The sequence below is a fragment of the Capra hircus genome, chromosome 5 (genome assembly GCF_001704415.2).
Source record: "Capra hircus breed San Clemente chromosome 5, ASM170441v1, whole genome shotgun sequence".
NCBI lineage: Eukaryota > Metazoa > Chordata > Mammalia > Artiodactyla > Bovidae > Capra > Capra hircus.
Window position 1 is genome coordinate 70,552,270 of NC_030812.1, and position 25,765 is coordinate 70,578,034.

General features: G+C 42.0%; 1 protein-coding gene across 2 annotated transcripts in view; it reads right to left on the reverse strand.

The window, feature by feature from the left end:
- The window catches only part of LARGE1 (LARGE xylosyl- and glucuronyltransferase 1), a 609,955-nt gene that overhangs the window by 71,207 nt on the left and 512,983 nt on the right, over window positions 1–25,765 (reverse strand). For both annotated transcript variants that reach the window (XM_018048226.1, XM_018048227.1), the window contains 2 exons: window positions 23,890–24,002; window positions 21,944–22,069 (listed from right to left, as the gene is read on the reverse strand). In XM_018048226.1, coding sequence (XP_017903715.1) covers window positions 21,944–22,069; window positions 23,890–24,002 — 239 coding nt within the window. The remainder of the gene's footprint in view (window positions 1–21,943; window positions 22,070–23,889; window positions 24,003–25,765) is intronic.

Consider the following 25,765-nt stretch of genomic DNA (forward strand, 5'->3'; position numbering starts at 1 on the left):
ATGGCTGGAAAAATACACAGAAGATAATCTGTTAACAAACGAAGTAAATTCCTTGGTCAGCAAGTATTGTAGGAAGAGTCCTAGAAAACAGATGAAGAAAGCCTGAAGAAACTAGTATTAGAACAAATTACATGGAAGATTTGCTATAGAGTAAAATCAAAGTACAGAGGATTCTAACGTGCATCATCTTATGTTATTTGCAAGATTCTGTTCAGAAAATGAAATACACAAAAAGCAACTCCAACTCCCCAGTGAGCGCTACAGGAAAGATGTCCTGAGGAAATTACTATTCTGCGCAGTGAATTCCTACTTCAATGACGATTATGTTTTATGGAGAGTGCATGTGTAGAATCACCGAAGGTACAGTTGCTTTAACTGGAATAACAAGAGGATTCTAAGAAAAGTTACAGAGGGAGTGCCCCTTGCTGAATTCCTGTACTGCACCACTGATGGGCAAGTCTGTAACAAAGCACTGGAGGCCCGTGTGCATCAGTACTTTGGTACTATTATTGATAGATGGTGTCAATTTGGGTAACTGTAAAGACTGAAGATATCACAGACTTTTTCCAATACGTTCTAATGACATGAGAATGAGAATGAAACCCTCTGGCCAACATAGAGCTTCACTAGTTAACTCATGGCAAAGGAAGTATAATAGACGGCATACGTAAAGATGATTCACGCATTTCTGCTTTTATGAAAAAATGGTTGTTGGTGGTATGCTGTCTCATGCTTTTGGAAAAAAAAAATACACCCCTGAATCTGACCTTCAATGTAAACGTGATGAATGTAAAAGTAACTCCTTTTATAAAGAATCTGTAACATAGATGGAGCTTTTAGAAATAAATATTTGAAATTGTTTCCCTCTTGATATAGGGATTTTTAGGTAAAAATGTTGTTCCCTATCAAACTGATCATTTCTCCATTCTTAAAAACTTCAGTGGCTCATGTCCATAATTAACAAATACCATTTAGTTGGTGCCCCACTCTCTCAAAATCCTTCTCCTTCTCAATAGAGCCCAGTGTATCTGGGGAAGTGTTCCTTATGGTGGGCTTCTCAGGAACCTGTCCCAAAGGCATTCCACAGTCACAGTTCTGTGTGTTGACACAGAATATGTGGGGGAAAAGGCTGGGGGATCCATAAAATTGGTCAGATTTCCCTGGTGCAGGATTCTATAACATGGCATTTGGTACAGTACCTAGTATACAGAAATCCCCTCTCCCCAGATCTCCTCTGTCTTAAAGAAAACCCATTAACGGTTCTCAGAACCATCTGGCCACATGCTCCACAAAGTGCTATATAGCAAGGCAAACTCTCCAAGGGTCATCACCTGGCTTCTAGGGTTGATGTTTCCAGGAATAAACGCACCTAAACTTCATCAGCTTTGTGTAACCAAGCTAGCAATGGATAACTTATATCAATAACAATCAAAGAAGTTCTAAAAATTACCCAATGAGCCAAGAATGGGTGAGTGTTGAGGAAAGGTGAAAGACTAAGGCTTTAAGCACCTTAAGTCCCTTCCACTGAGTGAGCCATTCTCTAGCACAATGTCAAGACATCAGGTGATGGGCGACCCATCAGTGCTTAACCTGGGGTGAGCCCTTTCCCCTCTGTGGGTCCCTGATTCTGGTCTGTGAAATGTAAGCATTGGAATGGATGAGGAAGAAGACACCTGGTTCACAGGTTTTGCCTACTAGTCTGACTGACTATTACCCCAAGAGAGAGCGCAAACAATACTCACACGTTGTTAACAATAAGAATCCTAGCTCAGCTCAGTGTTCCGTGATGACCCAGAGGGGTGGGATGGGAAAGGCGTTGGGAAGGAGGCTCAAGAAGGATGGGATATATGTATACATACAGCTGATTCACAGTGTTGTACAACAGAAACTAACACAGCATTGTAAAGCAACTATGCTCCAATTAAAAATAAACAAAAATTCAGATATCAAAATAAAAATAAAACAAAGGACCTATCTTTAATGGACTGGAGTACAGTTCACAATGGAAATACAGCAGTCACGCACCTTTTCACGTCAAATAACAGTCCACATATAGACAAACAAAAAGACAAGAAAACAAAAGACCACAACTGAGATGTGCTATAGGAAAATATCTTTTTATAGGCTGGGCTGTTTAGCACTGCCACATGAGAAACCATCCTTCTCTTTGAAAACAAATGGAATTAAGAAATTGGCAGTTTTTGCTTTTTTAAAAGAATACTAGGTAGAAGAGATACATACTACTATATATAAAACAGATAAACAAGAAGACCTACTATATAGCACAGGGAACTATATTCAGTGTCTTGTAATTACCTATAATTACAAGATAATTACAAGATTAATTACCTTGGAGAAGGTCCACTAGAGAAGGGAATGGCAAGCCACTTCAGTATTCTTGCCTTGAGAACCCCATGAACAGTATGAAAAGGCAAAATGATAGGATACTGAAAGGGGAATTCCCCAGATTGGTAGGTGCCTAATATGCTACTGGAGATCAGTGGAGAAATAACTCCAGAAAGAATCAAGGGATGGAGCCAAAGCAAAAACAATACCCAGTTGTGGATGTGACTGGTGATAGAAGCAAGGTCCAATGCTGTAAAGAGCAATATTGCATAGGAACCTGGACTGTTAGGTCCATGAATCAAGGCAAACTGGAAGTGGTCAAACAGGAGATGGCAAGAGTGAACATCAACATTCTAGAAATCAGCGAACTAAAATGGACTGGAATGGGTGAATTTAACTCAGATGACCATTATATCTACTACTGTGGGCAGGAATCTCTTAGAAGAAATGGAGTAGCCATCATGGTCAACAAAAGAGTTCGAAATGTAGTACTTGGATGCAATCTCAAAAACGACAGAATGATCTCTGTTCGTTTCCAAGGCAAACCATTCACTATCACAGTAATCCAAGTCTATGCCCCAACCAGTAATGCTGAAGAAGCTGAAGTTGAACAAGACCTTTTAGAACTAACACCCAAAAAAGATGTCATTTTCTTTATAGGGGACTGGAATGCAAAAGTAGGAAGTCAAGAAACACCTGGAGTAATAGGCAAATTTGGCCTTGGAATACGGAATGAAGCAGGGCAAAGGCTAATAGCGTTTTGCCAAGAGAACACACTGGTCATAGCAAACACCCTCTTCCAACAACACAAGAGAAGACTCTACACATGGACATCACCAGATGGTCAATAGCGAAATCAGATTGATTATATTCTTTGCAGCCAAAGATGGAGAAGCTCTATACAGTCAACAAAAACAAGACTGGGAGCTGACTGTGGCTCAGATCATGAACTCTTTATTGCCAAATTCAGACTTAAATTGAAGAAAGTAAGGAAAACCGCTAGACCATTCAGGTATGACCTAAATCAAATCCCTTATGATTATACAATGGAAGTGAGAAATAGATTTAAGGGCCTAGATCTGATAGATAGAGTGCCTGATGAACTATGGAATGAGGTTCATGACATTGTACAGGAGGCAGGGATCAAGACCATCCCTATGGAAAAGAAATGCAAAAAAGCAAAATGGCTTTCTGGGGAGGCCTTACAAATAGCTGTGAAAAGAAGAGAAGCAAAAAGCAAAGGAGAAAAGGAAAGATATACCCATTTGAATGCAGAGTTCCAAAGAATAGTAAGAAGGGATAAGAAAGCCTTTCTCAGTGATCACTGTAAAGAAATAGAGGAAAAGAACAGAATGGAAAAGACTAGAGATCTCTTCAAGAAAATTAGAGATACCAAGGGAATATTTCATGCAAAGATGGGCTCAATAAAGGACAGAAATGGTATGGATCTAACAGAAGCAGAAGATATAAAGAAGTGGCAAGAATACACAGAAGAACTGTACAAAAAAGATCTTCACGACCAAGATAATCACAATGGTGTGATCACTCACCTAGAGCCAGACATCCTCGAATGTGAAGTCAAGTGGGCCTTAGAAAGCATCACAACGAACAAAGCCAGTGGAGGTGATGGAATTCCAGTTGAGATATTTCAAATCCTGAAAGATGATGCTGTGAAAGTGCTGCACTCAATATGCCAGCACATTTGGAAAACTCAGCAGTGGCCACAGGATTGGAAAAGGTCAGCTTTCATTCCAATCCCAAAGAAAGGCAATGCCACAGAATGCTCAAACTACCACACAATTGCACTCATCTCACATGCTAGTAAAGTAATGCTCACAATTCTCCAAGCCAGGCTTCAGCAATACGTGAACCGTGAACTCTCTGATGTTCAAGCTGGTTTTAGAAAAGGCAGAGGAACCAGAGATCAAATTGCCAACATCTGCTGGATCATCAAAAAAGCAAGAGAGTTCCAGAAAAACATCTATTTCTGCTTTATTGACTATGCCAAAGCCTTTGACTGTGTTGATCACAATCACCTGTGGAAAATTCTTCAAGAGATGGGAATACCAGACCACCTGACCAGCCTCTTGAGAAAAAAACTATATGCAGGTCAGGAAGCAACAGTTAGAACCGGACATGGGAACAACACACTGGTTCCAAATAGGAAAAGGAGTACGTCATGGCTGTATATTGTCACCTTGCTTATTTAACTTATATGCAGAGTGCATCATGAGAAACGCTGGGCTGGAAGAACCACAAGCTGGAATCAAGATTGCCGGGAGAAATATCAATAACCTCAGATATGCAGATGATACCACCCTCATGGCAGAAAGTGAAGAGGAGCTAAAAAGCCTCTTGATGAAAGTGAAAGAGGAGAGTGAAAAAGCTGGCTTAAAGCTCAACATTCAGAAAACGAAGATCATGGCATCCGGTCCCATCATTTCATGGGAAATAGATGGGGAAACAGTGGAAACAGTGTCAGACTTTATTTTTTGGGGGCTCCAAAATCACTGCAGATGGTGACTGCAGCCATGAAATTAAAAGATGCTTACTCCTTGGGAGGAAAGTTATCACCAAACTAGATAGCATATTCAAAAGCAGAGACATTACTTTGCCAACAAAGGTCCATCTATGTAGTTAAGGCTATGGTTTTTCCAGTAGTCATGTATGGATGTGAGAGTTGGACTGTGAAGAAGGCTGAGCACCGAAGAATTGATGCTTTTGAACTGTGGTGTTGGAGAAGACTCTTGAGAGTCCCTTGGACTGCAAGGAGATCCAACCAGTCCATTCTGAAGGAGATCAGCCCTGGGATTTCTTTGGAAGGAATGATGCTAAAGCTGAAACTCCAGTACTTTGGCCACCTCATGTGATGAGTTGACTCATTGGAAAAGACTCTGATGCTGGGAGGGATTGGGGGCAGGAAGAGAAAGGGACGACAGAGGATGAGATGGCTGGATGGCATCACTGACTCCACAGACGTGAGTCTGAGTGAACTCCGGGAGTTGGTGATGGACAGGGAGGTGTGGTGTGCTGCAATTCATGGGGTCGCAAAGAGTCAGACATGACTGAGCGACTGAACTGAACTGAATTACCTATAATGGAAAAGAATCTGAAAAAATACATATGTGTGTGTATATACATACATTTATATATATATACACATAAACATATACATGCATAGGTATATATATGCACACATACATATATAAGTGAATCATTTTGCTATACACCTGAAACTAATACACATTGTAAATCAACTATACTTCAATTTAAAAAAAATACAAAAGGCAAAAAGAAAGAATACTAGGCTTACTACATGTCTCATATTAAGGTCCCTTTTAATCTTTACATCTCCTCCATAGAATGATTTCTTCCCTGATTTCTCAGATGAGGACAAGGTGCAGAGAGGTCAGCTAGCCCAGTGACAGCCCTGCAGTCTGGCCCACAGTGGGTGCCCCCCAGTTTGCTGGGTGGATGGGTGATTCCCAGGTATGAGCCTAGAGAGACAGTGCCAAAAGGCAGGCTCCCTGGATAGGGGCAGCCGCGTCAGATTCAGTCCCATAACTCCTCGGGTTTACCCGCCATGGCAGTGCACAGAGACAAAGAAACACTCGAGTCCTCGGACGGGGGTCATGCAGTGAAATCAAACAGGCACTGGCCTGAAGGAAAGAGCGGCCTGGATGGAAGGTAATTCTAGATTTTAGATCTTCTCCCCCAACGCAACTGTTTTTTCTTCCTCGATCCATCCCAATCTTCCAAAATCAACCTCACCATTCATCATTCTCATTACCCCTTCTCAGGCTTCCCCTCCTTCATTTTTCACTGCAGTCTGCTTAGCTACGGCAAGCTCAGGATGCTAATCCATGGTGGTCCCTTATCTTCCTCAAAAGATGCGAAATCTGACATCTCTCTAAGTATTATAAAATGTTTTAAAACTTGAGTTATGTGCTACTTCTCTTATGCAAATGCTACAGATTGCCTCTAGGAACATAGATCATTCCCCCATATGGATGGCATGTTTTCTCTTGGTTTTTCTCCTCTCCTTTAGGGTTTTTAAGTGCATGCAGTTCCCAATTCAAAAATTCAGCATCCGTGCCTGCTGCTTCAAATTCAAATATTCTTTCAAGGAGAGAATGTTATACTAAGGGTCTCTGTTCTGGGGTTAGCTCTCAAAAATCCACTTAATGTAAAGAGGGTTCACAAGAATTTGGGCTTCTCAGGTGACACTGCTGCTGCTATGGTGCTAAGTCGCTTCAGTTGTGACTGACTCTGTGCGACCCCATAGATGGCAGCCCACCAGGCTCCCCCGTCCCTGGGATTCTCCAGGCAAGAACACTGGAGTGGGTTGCCATTTCCTTCTCCAATGCAAACTTGCCTGCAGATGCGTTAAGAGATGCGGGTTTGATCCCTGGGAAGATCCCCCTGGAGAAGGGTATGGCAACCCACTCCAGTATTCTTGCCTGGAGAATCCCATGGACAGAGGAGCCTGATAGGCTACAGTCCATGGGGTCGCAAAGAGTCCGACATGACTGAAGTGACTTAGCACACACTCATGCACAAGAATAATTCTATAGAATTATTAACTAACATAAAACATTTTTCTGGGAAAATACATTCAGGTGGGAACTCAGCTCTGGACTGGGACTAAGACAGACAGCTCACCTCTGTCATACTGAGCTGTGTGATTTGGGGGCAAGTAAATGACTAATGTGTATGATGCTTCGTTTTCTGATGTATAGAATAGACGGAAGAGAATTCACCTGGTGAAACCTCTGTCAAGATTAAGGGACACCATGCTTGTAACACCATTCCCATCCAATCTACCTGGAATATTCCATTTCATCCTTTGAGGTCCTGGTCACAGCTGGCTTCCTCTGAGATGTTTCCTGTTGATCCCAGAAAGGGGTTAGTGCATTCCTGGCAGGTGTTTCTGTAGCCATGGAGCCGTCCCTATTGCTTGCCTACCCAGCATCTGGTTTGCCCTTCCTAACTTGCATGTGAGTTTCCATTCCCCATTCTCCAAGTCCCTAAGTAGAGGAACAGCAGGGAAAAGACTTGGAGAGAGGGCCAGCCTGGGTGTTTGGGGGCTAAAGAGTGACATGAGGGCAGAGGACACAGAAGCAGTCAAATTTGTATAACAAGATGCAGAAATCCCTCCAAGACACAGATGGCGTCATGCTCCCAACTAGACAAGGCTCCTCCTGCTGCCCTCATTCTCCCTTTATTTCCCTGCTTCATAGCACGTAGGGCTTCCCTCGAGGCTCAGATGGTAAAGAATCCACCTGCAACGTGGGAGACCTGGGTTTGATCCCTGGGTCAGGAAGATTCCCTGGAGAAGGGAATGGCTACCCACCTCAGTATTCTCACCTGGAGAATCCCATGGACAGAGGATCCGGGCAGGCTATGTGGGGTCGCAAAGAGTCAGACATGACTGAGTGATAACACTATCATTTCTTCCCTTTTCACAGCACTTAGCAGGCTGCACTGGGGTTTTCTGTTTCCTTACTGGTTAATCCTAGTCTGCGACCTTCCCAAGGGCAGGAATCATGACTTACTCAACCTTGGGCTCTTCAGACCTGAGGACTGGACCCTCTGCTTGCCACTTCCTGGCCTTGCCCATTATTTCTGACTAGGGCTTCCTCACCTAATAAGTGTACTCAAGACTCAAGGACCAGTTTCCTAGAATATATTCCTATCTCCCTCCTTTAAGCCAGCCCACAGCTTCTTTGCTGGTCTCCTGAGTCTGCACTCCTGGTGAAGGAATAAAAAGTTGCTCCTCTGGGTCCTTCTCTTTTAAGACTCACCCAGGGAAGGCTGAGTCATCAAGCTTTAGGATGGGAGAGATAAAAATGAAGGTCTTTGAAACACAAAAGGCTGAGGTAAAGTCAAGTGCATTTCAATGGAGCACTCAAGGGGCCTGGCTGAGAATGGGGCCAACAATAATGGCCTCCAATTTATTGAGAATCTTGTAACTGAGCCTGAGAGGTTAAGTGACTTACTCAAGTCCTTCAGAGACAGAACTGGTAAGAGGCAGAACTGTCATTAGAATTTACAAGATTGCTTCGCTCCAAAAGCCTATCTACTTCTGCCTCCTCAATGAAACCATTTCTCCCCTTAGACCTTCTCTTAACCAACCTATACTTAGCACAAAGTTGCCGGCTGATATCCAGGGCAGGCTAGATGCCAAGGCTGGTAACTCCTGCTCTAGCAGGAGGTGGGAGCCTGTCAGCTCCTACACTTGAGCTCCGTGCTACCAGGAGGAAGCTGCATTTGTTACCAAACGTGTTTCTACACCACTTCTACTTCAAATGTGATTGGAAATGCAATTAACATTCTTTGAATTAAGTGAGAGTCACTATTTCCATGAAAGGCAAGTTAAACATCCTGGAACAACTCAATAAAAATGACCAAAAAAAAAAAAAAAAAAAAAAAGACCGTCAGATGAGGTGCGGGTGAGATAAGCGTAAAAGAGTGGAGGAAATGCAAAAATCCAGGACTCTTCTTCAGTTGATTAATGTAGGTCCTTAAGTTCTTGCTTAACTTGAAGGAACATGAGAACCACAGAGGACCAGGAGGCGAGTCATATGAGTGTCGTACTACACAATCCGCCACAAAAAGACCTGGCCCTGGTTGCCCTAAAGGACAGTCAAGTTAACATATTTTTATGATTCTTGCTTAAGCTGACATTTACCATCAGCTGACCGAGCTCAGGAGCCGGTGGGTCCCACAGGTGGGCTTCTCAGGTTGGCTACCCTTTTGGGCAACAGAGTGTGAGCTGATGGAGAGTAGAGCTCAGGGTACCCTGGATACTCCCCAGGAAGTGACATAATAATCAGCAAACAGGAGGCTCTTTATAGATGTTGAACACAATGAATGAATGAATGAATGAATGAAGAGGGTGGGAGGAAGAAGAAAGAAAACGTCCAAGTTGCACCTTTAACTGGAATCTGAGGCCCAGGTTTGCCTGGAAGGACCTACAGACATGCTGGGTTCTTGGACCAGCTCTTTAGGATCCTCATCAATGTTCAAACTCTGGTAAGACCCAGAGGGTGGGGCTCAGACCTTCCAATCTCTCCCCTTCATCCCTTAATTCTCTCCCTCCACTCCAGGGCAGTTCCTCTTCTTATATATGGCCTGTATTTCAGGGTTCAGTGTCAGCCTTTGTGAGATAAGCTGTAAGTGGGTAAAACGACTTCTTTTCTAGGTTTATCTAAAAAGATATGGATGAATGAAGTGAAAGTGAAGTCGCTCAGTTGTGTCTGACTCTTTGCGACCCGTGGACTGTAGCCCGCCAAGCTCCTCTGTCCATGGGATTCTCCAGGCAAGAATCCTGGAGGGGGTTGCCATTTGAATAAACTTGGTTTAAATCATTCTTTGTGGTTTTGTCATATCATCAAAATTCCTCTACTTACATACAGAAGAGGCTGCCAAAGAGGGTTCACAAATCATTGTCACCTTGAACCCATCAAATGAAATAATGAAGCAACCACTAAGCAAAATCAAGTTTGCTGCATCAGTGCTGAAGCTGGATGTGGCCAGTGGCTTTGTCTGCAGCATCTGTAACAGTGCCTGGGTCTAGTACCAACCGTAAAGACTGGAGCAGGAGCACACTGGTACATGCGTGGTGGGAAGACGGGACACACACTTGGAGACCAAGCTTTGTTGGCATCTATAAAATGTCAAAATTGAAAGTTCACAACTGGCTGCCAATATAGAGCTATTCAGAAATCACACCAAATATACTGGCTTAGGAGTGGTTTCTTTAATGAAGCTCATAGACGGCAGCCCACCAGGCTCCCCCGTCCCTGGGATTCTCCAGGCAAGAACACTGGAGTGGGTTGCCAATTCCTTCTCCAATGCATAAAAGTGAAAAGTGAAAGTGAAGTCGCTCAGTCCTGTCTGACTGTTCGCGACCCCATGGACTGCAGCCTACCAGGCTCCTCCATCCATGGGATTCTCCAGGCAAGAGTAGTGGAGTGGGGTGCCATTGCCTTCTCTGACTAATCCTTCTAGGAACAACCAGTTTCATAGGATACTTGCCAAGTTCCTTCCATCCCTGTAGTTGTTTTTTACTGTGGTAAAATATACATAAAAACTACCATTTTAAGCATTTCTAGGTGTACAGTTCAGGGCCCTTGGCTCATTCACACAGTGGTGCAACCATCAGCACTGTCTGTCTCTAGAACTTTCTCAGCATCCCATACTCAGACTCTGTACCCATTAACTCCACATTCTCCCCTCATCCCAGCCCCTGGGAACCTTTATGCTACTTTCTGTATCTGTGAATTTGACTATTCTAGGTATCTCACATAAGTGGACTCATACAATATTTGTCCTGTGTTTGGAGTGTTTCACTGAGTACGTCTTCAAAAGTCATCAATGCTATAGCCTGTGTCATAATTTCTTTCTTTTTTAAGGTCTGCCAAGGTTTTTAGTTGCACCAATTTTAGTGGAAGTTTTATGTTTTCCTTTTTGATATGTAAATACGACTTGAGAGTTTAAGTCCACCACATCCTCTCCTACTCAAACAATGTCATTTACTGTGAGGATGCGGGACCGGACTTCCATCTGTCTCCATTTCCTTTCTGCAAGAAGTCATCCACATCTCAATTTTTGACCAATTACAGCCAAGCCTTAGGTTGTAAAACAGGTATGACTTCAATTTTACAAGATGGTGCAAAAGTGTTTATTTAATTGGATTGTATCCACTTATACTTCCATCAGACTTAAACTGAAGAAAGTAGGGAAAATCACTAGACCATTCAGGTATGACCTAAGTCAAATCCCTTATGATTATACAGTGGAAGTGAGAAATAGATTTAAAGGGACTAGATCTGATAGACAGAGTGCCTGGGGAACTATAGATGGAGGTTCATGACATTGTACAGGAGGCAGTGATCGAGACCATCCCCAAGAAATGCAAAAAGGCAAAATGGTTGTCTGAGGAGGCCTTACAAATAGCTGAGAAAAGAAGAGAAGGCAAAAGCAAAGGGGAAAAGGAAAGATATACCCATCTGAATACAGTTCCAAAGAATAGCAAGGAGAGATGAGAAAGCCTTCCTCAGTGATCAATGTGAAGAAATAGAGAAAAACAATAGAATGGGAAAGACTAGAGATCTCTTCAAGGAAAATTAGAGATATCAAGGGAACATTTCATGCAAAGATGGGCACAATTAAAGGACAGAAATGGTATGGACAGAACAGAAGCAGAAGATATTAAGAAGAGGTGGCAAGAATACACAGCAGAACTGTACAAAAAAGATCTTCACAACGTAAATAAACACGATGGTGTGACCACTCACCTAGAGCCAGACATCCTGGAATGTGAAGTCAAGTGGGCCTTAGGGAAGCATCACCACAAACAAAGCTAGTGGAGGTGATGCAATACCAGCTGAGTTATTTCAAATCCTAAAAGAGGATGCTGTGAAAGTGCTGTCCTCAATATGCCAGCAAATTTGGAAAACTCAGCAGTGGCCACAGGACTGGAAAAGGTTGGTTTTCATTCCAATCCCAAAGAAAGGCAATGCCAAAGAATGCTCAAACTACTGCACAGTTGCACTCATATCATACGCTAGCAAAGTAATGCTTGAAATTCTCCAAGCCAGGCTTCAACAGCATGTGAACTGTGAACTTCCAGAGGTTCAAGCTGGATTTAGAAAAGGCAGAGGAACCAGAGATCAAATTGCCAACATCTGTTGGATAATTGAAAAAGCAAGAGAGTTCCAGAAAGACATCTGTTTCTGCTTTATTGACTATGCCAAAGCCTTTGACTGTGTGGATCACAATAAACCGTGGAAAATTCTGAAAGCGATAGGAATACCAGAACACCTGACCTGCCTCCTGAGAAACTTGTATGCAGGTCAGGAAGCAACAGTTAGAACTGGACATGGAAAACAGACTGGTTCCAAACAGGAAAAGGAGTCTGTCAAGGCTGTATATTGTCACCTTGCTTATTTAACTTATATGCAGAGTACATCATGTGAAATGCCAGGCTGGATAAAGCACAAGCTGGAATCAAGATTGCCGGCAGAAATATCAATAACCTCAGATATGCAGATGACAAAACCCTTATGGCAGAAAGCAAAGAAGAGCTAAACAGCCTCTTGATGAAAGTAAAAGAGGAGAATGAAAAAGTTGGCTTAAAACTCAACATTCAGAAAACTAAGACCATGGCATCTGATCCAATCACTTAATGGCAAATAGATGGAGAAACAATAGAAACAGTGACAGACTTTAGTTTTTGAGGTTCCAAAATCACTGCAGATGGTGACTGCAGCCATGAAATTAAAAAACGCTTGCTCCTTGGAAGAAAAGCTATGATCAACCTAGACAGTATATTTAAAAAGCAGAGACATTACTTTGTCAACAAAGGTCCGTCTAGTCAAAGCTATGGTGTTTCCAGTAGTCATGGATGGATGTGAGAGTTGGACTAGAAATAAAACTGAGTGTCGAAGAATTGATGCTTTTGAACTGTGGTGTTGGAGAAGACTCTTGAGAGTCCCTTGGACTGCAAGGAGATCCAATCAGTCCATCCTAAAGGAAATCAGTTTTGAATATTCATTGTAAGGACTGATGCTGAAGCTGAAACTCCAATACTTTGCCCACCTGATGTGAAGAACTGACTCACTAGAAAAGATCCTGATGCTGGGTAAGATTGATGGCGGGAGGAGAAGGGGACGACAGAGAATGAGATGGTTGGATGGCATCACTGACTTGATGGACATGAGTCTGAGTAAACTCCAGGAGTTGGTGATGGACAGGGAAGCCTGGTGTGCCGCAGTCCATGGGCTTGCAAAGAGTCAGACATGACTGAGTGACTGAACTGAAACTTCCGTCAACACTATAGGAGAGGGACATCCCTGGCAGTCCAGTGGTTAATACTCCAGCTTCCAATACAGGCACCTGGGTTTGATCCCTGGTTGGGGAACTAAGGTCCCACATGATATAAATAAATATACGTTAAAAGAAAAAAGAGTACTGATTTCATTCTTTATCACCAGTGAAACTTAGGAACAGTCAAGGTAAACACTAAAAAAATAGAAACTAAAATAACAAAAAATACAGGATAGAAGCGTTCCTACTGATAAATAAGACTGTATTACTACCACTTTTGCAATTATCTGTGGTCTTAATTTTCACTTCCCTGATTAACAAAAAGGTTGTCCATCCTTTCAAGTGTTTATTGGCCATTTTCTTTGCAGTTCTGTGAAATGATTCTATAGCTTTCACATGTTTTTCTTAAAAATTAAAACCTTCTCTACACTTTGTTTACTAGTCCTTTGTTAGTGCTCCATGTTGCAACTATCTGTTTTCTCTTTTTGATACCACTTTGATGAGTTACTAATTTCAATGTGGTTGAATTCACTGACGTTTTCATTTTGATATATATGCTTTTGGTGTCTTGGGCTTTCTTGTGGCTCAGACGGTAAGGGATCTACTGCAATGCAGGAGATCTGGATCTGATCTCTGGGTCGGGAAGATTCCCTGGAGAAGGGAAAGGCTACCCACTCCAGTGGATAGTGCTGAAACATTCTCTTGCCTGGAGAATTCCATGGCGAGAGGAGCCTTGGCAGGCTACAGTTAATGGGGTCAGGAAGAGCTGGACGCAACTGAGCAGCTATCACTTTTGGTGTCTTACTGAGTAAATTCTTTCCTATTCTGAGGTAATAGGCTAGTTTCCTAGTTTTTCAAAAATAAATGTTTAACTTGGCCTTTCACTTTTTGTGTGTGTGTGTGTGCTGTTTGGCATGTAGGACCTTAGTCTCCTGGCCAGGGATTGAACCTGTGTCCCCTGCAGTGAAAGCGTGGAATCTTAACCACTGGACTGCCAGGGAAGCCCTCTGGCCTTTAAGTCTCTACTCTATCAGAATAAGTGTGTGTGTGTGAGACAGGGACCCATTTTCACTTTTTCTCACACATAATCAAGTGTCTCAACACCATTTATGGAAGATTACATCTCTCCAATGGCCAGCAATGCCATCTCATATATATGTCTCAAATAATGTTATATATCAAATTTTCATAAACGTGTGGGTGTTTCTGGGCTTCCTATTGTTTTCATTTTTTAGCACAGCCCTTTAGCAAAAGCTTGCTGTAGGTTTTCAGAAGATACTATTCATAAGAGGTTTCGTCACAAACAAATATTTAATTTTATCAAATAATTTTCCTGCATCTCCTTAGATAACCAGTGTTTCTCCTTTAACCTATTAACATGCTAAATGACTGCTGTGGATTTTTTCAGTGTTAGATCACTTTTGGATTTCCTGGAATAAACCCAACTTGGCCATGATGTATGATCTGTTTTATACACGGCTGGATTTAGTCTGCTAATATTTTGCTTAAGATTTTTACATCAATATTCATGAATGAGATAGGCCTGCAATTTTCCTTTTTTGATGCTTTTGAACTGTGGTGTTGGAGAAGACTCTTGAGAGTCCCTTGGACTGCAAGGAGATCCAACCAATCCATTCTGAAGGAGATCAGCCCTGGGATTTCTTTGGAAGGAATGATGCTAAAGCTGAAACTCCAGTACTTTGGCCACCTCAAGCAAAGAGTTGACTCATTGGAAAAGACTCTGACGCTGGGAGCGATTGGGGGCAGGAGGAGAAGGGGACGACCGAGGATGAGATGGCTGGATGGCATCACGGACTCGATGGATGTGAGTCTGAGTGAACTCCGGGAGTTGGTGATGGACAGGGAGGCCTGGCGTGCTGCGATTCATGGGGTTGCAAAAAGTCGGACACGACTGAGCGACTGAACTGAACTGAACTGAACTGAACTGAACTGAACTGACTGGTTTTGGTATCAAGGATAGCCTGGTCTCACTGAATGAATTAAAAAGTGTCCTCTTTTCCTCTTCCCTGGAAAAGGTGACTTAAAACTGGAAATATCTTTTGATTAAAAAAATTGGTAGAACAACTTCTTTTCACTATCTAGGGCTGCTACTCTCTTTGTAAGGAAGCTTAATGACTAGAAAATAATCCAGACTTTTAATTTTTCCTTAAGTCAGTTTTAGTAAATTATACATTTCTAGGAATATGATCCTTTCACGGTTTTCAAATTTATTGACATAATTTTGTTCACAGTATTCTCATATTATCCCCTATAACTCTGCTTAATCTCCTAGACCCAAAGCCCCATAAGTGCGAGGCTTTTGTGTGCTTTAATCTTTGTTGTATTCCTAAAACTCAGAAGAATCACTGGGCTCAAAACCATCTGGAGAATGAATGAATTAATGAGATTGCATGTGTGCCTACTGATTGATTTATTGGTGAGTTCTCGTTTTTCCTCAATGAGTCCGGCCATGGCTTTGTCTATTTTATTGGTGTCTTTCAAAGAACCAACTTTGCGTTTGTTGAAGATTTTGTTGATCAATTTCTGCTCCTTTTTAAACTTTCTTTGAATTTATCCTAATATTTTTCATATATCATCTTAAGTTATATACTTCGCTTAATTTTCAGGCTTTTCTTTTATTACAAGCATTTAAGGCTATAAGTTTCCCTGTATGTTTATTTCATTCCACTAATTTTGGCATGTACTATTTTTATTTTCATTCAGTTCTAAGTACTTTTCAGTTTCAATTATGATTTCTGTTTAGAACGTATGACATTGTATGATTCTTTGAAATGTGCTGAGATTTGTTTTATGGTCTAATATGTGGTTACTCTTTAATAAATGTCCTATGTAAGCTTGAGAAGAATATATATCATTTTTTCATGTCTGATCTTTCAATTTGAAAAGGATATGTTAAAATATTCTACTGTGATAGCAGACTTGTCAGTTTCTCTCTGGAGTTCTATTCAGGTTTGCATACATATATGCTACCGCATGACAGGCACACAAGTTTAGAATTCTTATATCTTCTTGATGTACTTTATGTTTTTAAGTTGTGACAATCTCTGTACCTACCAATGTTTTGTCTGATATCAAGATAGTTACCTAGTTTCCTTTGGGATGATTTCTGCTTGATATTCTTTCCAAAATGTTTACTGTCAAACTTAATGGGTTGTTTTGTATTAGGCATATCTTTTGTAAATGGCATACGTTGGATATTGTTTCCTATTCAATATGACAACCTATCTTCTTACTGGCAAAATTAGTTTATTTGATTATTGATATATCTGGACTTATTTATACCATCTTGATTTTTTGTTTTCTACTTCTCCCTAGTTTTACTTTCACTATTTTTTTTTTCTTTTCTTGCAATCTAATTTTTCTTTTAAATAATTGAGGTGTTTTGTTTGGTTGTCTGGTTTTTTCTTATTTCTTACCATCCCACCTCCTTTTTTTAATTCTATGAGAGCTTAATCTTGAAATGTTAGCATGTGTAGGCTAGTGCTAAGTGCAAAGTGCAAACTGAAAGTGCTAGTCGCTCAGTCGTGTCCAACTCTGCAACCCCATGAACTGCAGTCTGCCAGGCTCCTCTGTCCTTGGGATTCTCCAGTCAAGAATACTGGAGTGGGTAGGCATTTCCTTTTCCAGGTAATCTTCCTGACCCAGGGATCAAACCGAGGTATCCTGCATTGCAGGCAGATTCCTTGCCATCTGAGCCATCAGGGAAGCCCATGCATACAGTTCTAACTTATCTCGTACCGCTCTTCAACAAAGCAATAATTTCAGAGTACTTTAATTCTCATCATTTCCCTCCTGATTACACACTGTCATTTTCTGATAATTTAGGCATAATGTTTTTAAACCAACATGCCATAGTATTATTATTATTACTATTATTGCTATCGTTTAGAAACTCTATTTAGAGTTCTAATACATTTCTAACTTGCTTGTTCAACATTCCTTCTTGAATGTGGAACCATTTGCCAATGGACTCCAAAGCATACCCTTTAGAAGTTGCTTTGCATATGTATGTTGATGGTAAATCCTCTTTGTTTTTACTCATCTAGATATTCCTCTCTCATGCTTGAAAGATTGTTTTCATAGGTATACAATGTGTTGTTATTGTTTCTCAGCACATCGGAGGTATTCTTTTACTCTTTTTGGACATCCGTTGCTGTTGGGACTCTCATCACACATGGAATTGCTGTGTAGAAAATCTGTCTTTTCACTCTGGCTATTTTTAAAACCACTTTTCTTTACCTTGGTGAACTTTCACTACTGTAAGTCTAAATATGACTTTCTCTTTATTTAAACTGTTTTGCAAACACAATCCTTTCTCTTTATACTGCTTAGAAAACACATGGATACATTTTAACAGTTGAAAAATTTCCACTCACCATCCCATCCAGTGATGCCTCACTTCCAATTTTTCTCTTTATTTCTTTCTTATAATCTAATTAGACACACCCCAATATCTTATCTTCCCTCTGTTTTTCTATCTTTTTTTCCCCAGTGTGTTGTGTTGGGTAATTTCCTCAGATATTTCTTCCTGTTCACTAAATCTCTCTTCAGCTGGCACTAATCTATTGGTTAACATATTCATTTAATTTATACTTTGAGTAATTATATTTTTCACTTCTAAAAGTTCTAGTTGCTCTAAATAGGCCTGTTTGTCTTTGGTAATCTCTTGTTCTTCTACTTACGATATCCTTTTTAAAATTTCTTATATAATACAAGGGAAAGCAAGGGAATTCGGGAAAAAAGTCTACTTCTGCTTCACTGACTACGCTAAAGCCTTTGACTGTGTGGATCACAACAAGCTGTGGAAAATTCATAAAGAAAAGGGAATACCAAACCACCTTACCAGCCTCCTGAGAAACCTGTATGCAGTTCAAGAAGCAACAGTTAGAACTGGATACAGAACAACAAAATGGTTCAAAATTGGGAAAGGAGTATGGCAAGGCTGTGTATAGTCACCCTGCTTATTTAACTCATATGCAGAATACATCATGCAAATGCTGGGCTGGATGAATCACAAGCTGGAGTCAATTGTCAGGAAAAATATTAATAACCTCAGATATGCAGAGGACACCAGAAAGTGAAGAGAAACTAAACAGCCTCTTGATGAAAGTGAAAGAGGAGAGTGAAAAAGTTGGCTTAAAACTCAGCATTCAGAAAACTAAGAGTATGGCATCCAGTCCAATCACTTCATGGCAAATAGATGGGGAAACAATGGAAACAGTGACAGACTTTATTATCTTGAGCTCCAAAATCACTGCACATGGTGACTGCAGCCATGAAATTAAAAGACACTTGCTCCTTGGAAGAAAAGCTATGACAAACCTAGATAACATATTAAAAAGCAGAGACATCACTGCCCACAAAGATCTATATAGTCAAAGCTATGGTTTTTCCAATAGTCATGTATGGATGTGAGAGTTGGACCATAAAGAAGGCTGAGTGCTGAAGAATTGATGCTTTCAAACTGTAGTGCTGGAGAAGACTTGAGAGTCCAAGGGATCTCCAGCAAGGCGATCAAACCAGTCAATCCTAAAGGAAATCAGTCCTGAATATTCATTGGAAGGACTGATGCTGAAGCTAAAGCTCCGATACTTTGGCCATGTGATGCAAAGAGCTGACTTATTAGAAAAGACCCTGATGCTGGGAAAGATTGAGGGCAAGGAAGAAGGGGCAACAGAGGATGAGATGGTTGGATGGCATCATCGACTCAGTGGACATAAGTTTGAGGAAACTCTGAGAGATGGTGAAAGACAACTCATGATAGCATTCCCTTGTTTGAACAAATAGTTATAGTTATCTACCTTGACACCAGGCTCCCAGCCACCAAGAATCAGCAAATACCCAGCAAGTATCACATGCAGCTGCTTTTTATCAGTCTGGAGTCACATGTTATCATTGTTTTCTGGACTCTGCTTACTTCATTTACCATATGAACTGATCAACTCTGCCTTCAAAACATTAAAAAATTTTTATGCAGCATATTTAGGTGTTCTTTATAAGGCTGTTTTTACTTTCCTCCCCTTTGAACTTTTTGTTCATGATTTTCTTAGAAACATGTGCATTTCATCTGTTTTCCTTATGTCATGAAGTACATAGCCTATTGAATGAATTGCATAAATGCTGATTGAAAGAATGAATAATGCAAGTACTTCTGTTTTAAATATTTTGCAGTGAACTTCAACTGTGTTTAAAAAAGCAGTTCTTTCTTTTTGACTCTGTGATCTTACTCCTGAGATGGTGTGAACTTTGAGCTGTTGATTTTAACATATTTATATTTGCAAAAATATAAGGTACCAGTTATGGCTATGTAATGGAAAAGTATAAAATTCCATGTACATTGTGACCATAAATAAGACATAACATGGACCACATAATGTAGACACGGACCAAAAGTCAGTAAGAAAAGGCTGACTTATTAGAAAAGTAAGATTTGGTCCCCTTTTCCTTTTTATAACTTGCAATTATTGTTACCACATTGTCACCTGGGCAATGGGTATAAATTTTTAATGCAATAAACTCTCTATGGATACACGTATCTTGTTCCTCTTTGTTACAGCCAGAGGGCAAACACCCTTGGTGTCAGACAGGCCTAGGTTAAATCGTTACGCTGTCATTTAATAGCTGAAGTCAGCTCTTCACTCTTTCACTCCTTCACAACTATAGGTAAGGAATTCTTTTTTAAAATATTTATTTAATTGGAGGCTAATTACTTTATAATATTGTATTGGTTTTGCCATACATCAACATGAATCTGCCATGGGTGTACAGATGTTCCCCATCCTGAAGCCCCCTTCCAACTCCCTCCCCATACCATCCCTCTGGGTCATCCCAGTGCACCAGCCCCAAGCATCCTGTATCATGCATTGAACCTGGACTGGCGATTCGTTTCACATATGATATTTTACATGTTTCAATGCCATTCTCCCAAATCATCCCACCCTCGCCCTCTTCCACAGAGTCCAAAAGACTGTTCTATACATCTGGGTCTCTTTTGCTGTCTTGCATACAGGGTTATCATTACCATCTTTCTAAATTCCACATATATGCGTTAGTATATTGTATTGGTGGAGAAGGCGATGGCATCCCACTCCAGTATGCTTGCCTGGAAAATCCCATGGACGGAAAAGCTTGGTAGGCTACAGTCCATGGGGTTGCGAAGAGTCGGACACGACTGAGACCTCACTTTCACTTTTCATTTTCATGCATTGGAGAAGGAAATGGCAACCCACTTCAGTGTTCTTGCCTGGAGAATCCCAGGGACGGCAGAGACTGGTGGGCTGTCATCTATGGGGTCGCACAGAGTTGGACACGACTGAAGCGACTTAGCAACAGCAGCATACTGTATTGGTGTTTTTCTTTCTGGCTTACTTCACTCTGTATAATAGGCTCCACTTTCATTCACCTCATTAGAACTGATTCAAATGTATTCTTTTTAATGGCTGAGTAATACTCCTTTGTGTATATGTACCACAGCAAGGAATTCTGACACATCGCTTAACTCTGGGCTCACTCCCACAGTTCCTTTGGTACATAGGATGCCAGCAAAAAGGATTCAGGTTTCCTTATGTGCCCGAGGGCTTCCTTTTCTACCTATGCTTTGCTGTGGGAACAAGCTAGACTGGCCAGGTGATGGGACCCAGTAGGTACTAGAAGAGAACCAAGTTGCACTAGCAGCCAGACTCCTGGTCTGAAGCTGACCACAGACATTTGGCTAAGCCACTATCAGACAGTCATCCAGCCAACTTTTAGACTTATCAACTAAACTGTCTACAATTAATGATTTAATTGATGATCAAATCAATGATTTAAGCCCTTATTCGAATAGCTTGTTATGTACCATTGTCTATGGCAGTAGGTAATTGATACATCCCTTCTTCTTTATCTAATGCTAGGCCCTACCAGGTACATTTGGAGACCCCACAGTGAAGGCTTTTCTGTCACTGTCCCTTCTCCCTGGGGTTGAATGAGAAATTTATGCTATCATAAATAGGTATCCATCTATGTGTGTTAGTTGCTCAGTCATGACCGACTCTTTGCAACCCCATGGGGTATAGCCCTCCAGGTCCCTCCGCCCATGGGATTTCCCAGGCAAGAATACTGGAGTGGGATGCCATTTCCTTCCCCAAGACCCTTCTCCAGGGGATCTTCCTGACTCTGGGATTGAACCTGGGTCTCCTGCATTGCAGGCAGACTCTTTACCATCTGAGCCACTAGGGAAGCCCTAGCTATCCATGTAGCTATCCAACAGCTCACCTAATCAATAGCTATCATAGCATCTGTCCCCTTTTTTTAAAAAACATTTATTTCTTCATTTGTTTCTCTGTTCCTCTCTGCCAAGAATGATTTGAAAGTAGAAAATAAATTGTTCATCTCCATATCTACAGCATCTGGCTGTATAACATCTACAGAGTAGACCCTCCCTAAATGCTGTGTTTGAATTAAATGAATCCAAACAGCCAGCAGCAGGTGGCAGGAAGCATAACCACACAGGCTGGTTCTTGTGCTGGGAGGCCTTATGCTTTCCAGAAAGCCCAAACAAGGCGAATGGGGAACCAAACAAAGAAGAGAAGCACATTCATCCTGCTCTCCTGCACCCTTCTCTCTTTCCCCACACTGCACACAGGCTCCGAGCCACTCATGCCCCTGAAGGGTGCTGCCCCATCCGGGTTCCCTCTGCCACTGCTGGGCACCTCACTGTATCCGGGGGGTGAGCTGATGCCCACTGGGGCTTTCCTTATCCTACCTTTAGATCAGACACGTCTCTGTAGCACTGCTCGGAGCGGGTGTGGTCCGACAGCTGCACATTCCAGAAGCAGGGCAGCTGATACACGAGGAAGGGGTTTTGTTTGATGACGGCGTTGAAAATGTCCTGGGGGATAAAAGCCAGAGACAACTGTCAAATAGTCAAATGGGCTCAGCTTGTGATGCTGGCTCTCGAGGCATGACATCTCCTATGCAATCTCTCATGAGCCTCCTGCTTGGAGCACAGGCTGGCTTGCCCTGCTGGGCATTTCCCGTGCCTTTTATCTCTAGAAACCAAGCAATCCTGTTTGGATAGATCCCATTACACTGGGGGGAATGCCCCATGCTGACTTGATGTTCACGGGTCCTGCTGGTCTCAGTGATCCCCTTGCAGCAAAGGGACATGGGGGCAGACACGGAGCATCTTTTCCACTCGAGCTGGTATATGATAAATGAAGCCGCTTTTCCGGCCCTCTTCTCACCTCATAGAGGAACCCTATGTCATCCATCCTGCGCCTCCTGGAGAGGAAACTGTGTGATGACAGGTTGCTCCGCTGATCCAGGGGCTGAGACGAATGACACCCCTGTCCTGGGGCTCTGGGCAGACTTGATGATGGATGTGCCTGGGCTTCCTGTGGGCCAGCGTGCCTGTATCTGTGTGCCCCATCTCCAAATTCAACTCTGACTTTTCTATGGGGCTTTCCCTCTTTCCAGCTCTTCTCCAAGCTCCTGCACCACTAGGCCATGCTTATTAACTAGCTGCTGACAAGTGGTGCTGGAAGGTAAATTATGGGCCTTCAGAGAAGGAGATGGCTGAATAAACCATCCTCTTTGGACATGGACATGCAATTGCTAGCTTTTGGGGACACACTCAAGTCATTGTGACCTGACTTGAAATATGATGATGGAGGACAATTTTCCCCTCAGGTTTAAAACAGCTACCTGGGTAATTTTTAACTCATTCATTATACCATATCTCTGGTATGAAAAAGGAAATTAGTTTCTGGTTGCTTGGGAAATACTGAATAATAACAATGCTAAAAAAAAAAAATAGTAAAGTAACCCTACAGAGTTTCTTGTTTTCCTTCATACTAGAACACTCTCCAAGAATTCAGTGAAACAGGCAGCTGAATGATGAACAAAAACAAGGAGAGTGGCCTTGCTCTTTGGTTGAACAGGAAAGAATAACATGCAGCGAACACAGAGATATCTTTACATTTCGAGATGGCCACATATAACATGGGGATCTCAGAATCAAGATATGTGACCCTAGTAGATTCAAAGTCAAAGGCTCAGCAAAAATGAGAAATGGGGATTTTATGAATTTATGTTAGTTGCTTGGTGGAGTTCATGGACTTTTTCAGACTGCCTGGATTAAAAGCTGATTTCACCAGCCGAGGAGGTTTGTCTCTTCTATTTAAATTCATTCCCCTTGAGGATAGGGGTCACAGTACAGGAGCTAAGCAAAAGGCTTGGCTTTAAAGGTTTGATTCTATTTGCCATGAAGGCAAATGAAATCTTGTCCGGGAAATACGCCTTGGCATTTTGGAATCTCAGGGGGCAGACACTGTGCATTCTACATTGAGGTGAAGACCGTGACCTCCTCTTAACACACCAGATTATCATCTACTTGTGAGTCTACAACAATAAACTATGAACTTTCTGAGGCCAAGGATTCTGTCCTTCGTTTATCCCTGTAATCCTATTTCTGAACATAGTTCCTGGCATGCAGAGTGTGCAGGAAAAAGCGTGATAAACATGGATGAACAAGGGGAATGCACTAAGGAGAGGGCTGTGGTCTTAGGCTGGCAAGAATGAGGCAGATTTATCCAGGTGTGAAGTCATGCAAGAGCTGGAAAAATAACGTAGACCCAGCCCCATGCAAGTTTGAGAAGCAGCACACCAGGGTGCTTGGGAATAACCATACCTTCTAGGCTGGTGACTCACCTGGTCAGCTAAGGATGTAGAGAGCATGCCCATCAGCTCCCTCTCTGCGGTCAGCCTCCACATCTGCTCCCACTTCATCTTCCGCAGCTTATCTAGAAGCAGCAGGATCACCCCTGGACAACAGCATAGGATGAAACAGAGGAAAAAAAAAACAGATAAGAGAGAGAGCCAGGCACGCCTGACCATGTGTTTTGGAGATGAACATGCCTGGGTTCCCCAGGCTCTGCCAAGTACTTGGTATGAGATGTTAAATAGTCTCTCTGAAATATCCTCACTGTATGGAGAATATTAACACAGATTTCAGAAGCCGCTGCAGGGACCAAGTGAGATGGGCAAAGGAGCCTAGCACTCCCTGGAGACAGATGGTGATGATGGTCATACAACATTGCGGATGTACCTAATGCCACTGAACTGTACACTTAAAGATGGTTAAAATGGCATTTTTATGTTTTGTATATTTTATCACCAGGGGAAAAAAAAAAAAAAAGCCTAGCACGGCACACCTAACACATGGTACATACCCTGTAAACACAGATTCTCTCCTGTTTTTCCCCAGATAAATGACAGCCTACCGAGGGTTAGCTGATAGATGGTGTTTGTACAACCTGTGTCATTTATCTTTACAGAAACAAAGCAGATCCTCTCTGACTTTATTATGGGTACGTCCTTGCCAATTTGCTTTATGCCTCTTGACAAGCCATATGAGCTCATTGCAGTATTGCTGGTTTTAATAGCTTTCTTTGGCCCAATGCATTAGAAACTATGGTGAAGGCTGTGCTGACGCTGGGAGTTCAAGATGGGGCCCCAGGAGCCTTCCAAGTTCATAAGAAACTAACTGTCAGAGGTCGCTTCCTCCTCCTCTCTACCCTCTTTTTTTTTTGGGGGGGGTGGCTTATGGGAAAGACTTGAGTGAATGGGGGATTGTATAGGAAGGAGAGGGATTTGCTGGAGGCTCAGTGGCAAAGAATCTACCTGCCAGGGCAGGAGATGCCGGTTGGATCCCTGGGTCAGAAAGATCCCTTGGAGAAGGAAATGGCAACCCACTCCAGTATTCTTGTCCAGGGGAAATCCCACGGACAGAGGAGCCTGGTAGGTAGGCTACAGTTCATGGGTTTGCAAAGAGTTCAACAGAGCATGCTCTACCACACAGGAAGGGAAATTGTCATTTTATACACCTTTGTATTTTTAAAAATGTTAAAAACAACTAAATGTATTATTCAGGTATAAATAAATTAGCACAAGTCTAAAAAGAAAAGCACATTTTTGGCTTAGCTGAATAGCTTAGGAGCGAGTGTCTACTAACTGGTTGGTGAGCGTATGCAGAGAATGCACACAGCACAGAATGCAAACAGGGAGAAGGATGCCCCTGCAGGCTACTGCAGTTAATCTGGCGGATGGAACTGTGGCACCCATGGGCTCCCAAATCAATCCTCCTCAGGAAGCTTAGCTCAGCAGAACAGTCAGTGGAGAAAACTCCGGGCAGCTGAAAAATGATCTTACTTGATACCTAGTACATACATTTCTAAGATTGTTGGAAAGAAACCGATTCTCCAAATCACACATAAATGTCAGTGCTGAGACTTTTTAAAAAAACTTATTCCAGTGGAACATATTTGGAGAAAAAAGTATATTTACTATTTTGTGAAAGGTGTTTGGTCCATTGGGTAGAGTTGAAATAAAAAAAAAATACATATATATGGTTATGGCAAGAATGGGGTAATACACAGAGATCTGAACTTGTAAGCCAAAAGGGCAAATCATACCTATTGCACATCTCCCTGGTGCTTTCTTAGGTTTTTTTGGCACACGGATAAGCTAGATACTGTCACCCTTATTTTGCAGGTGGGGAGGCTGAGTGGGGTGGACGCTGGGTCAG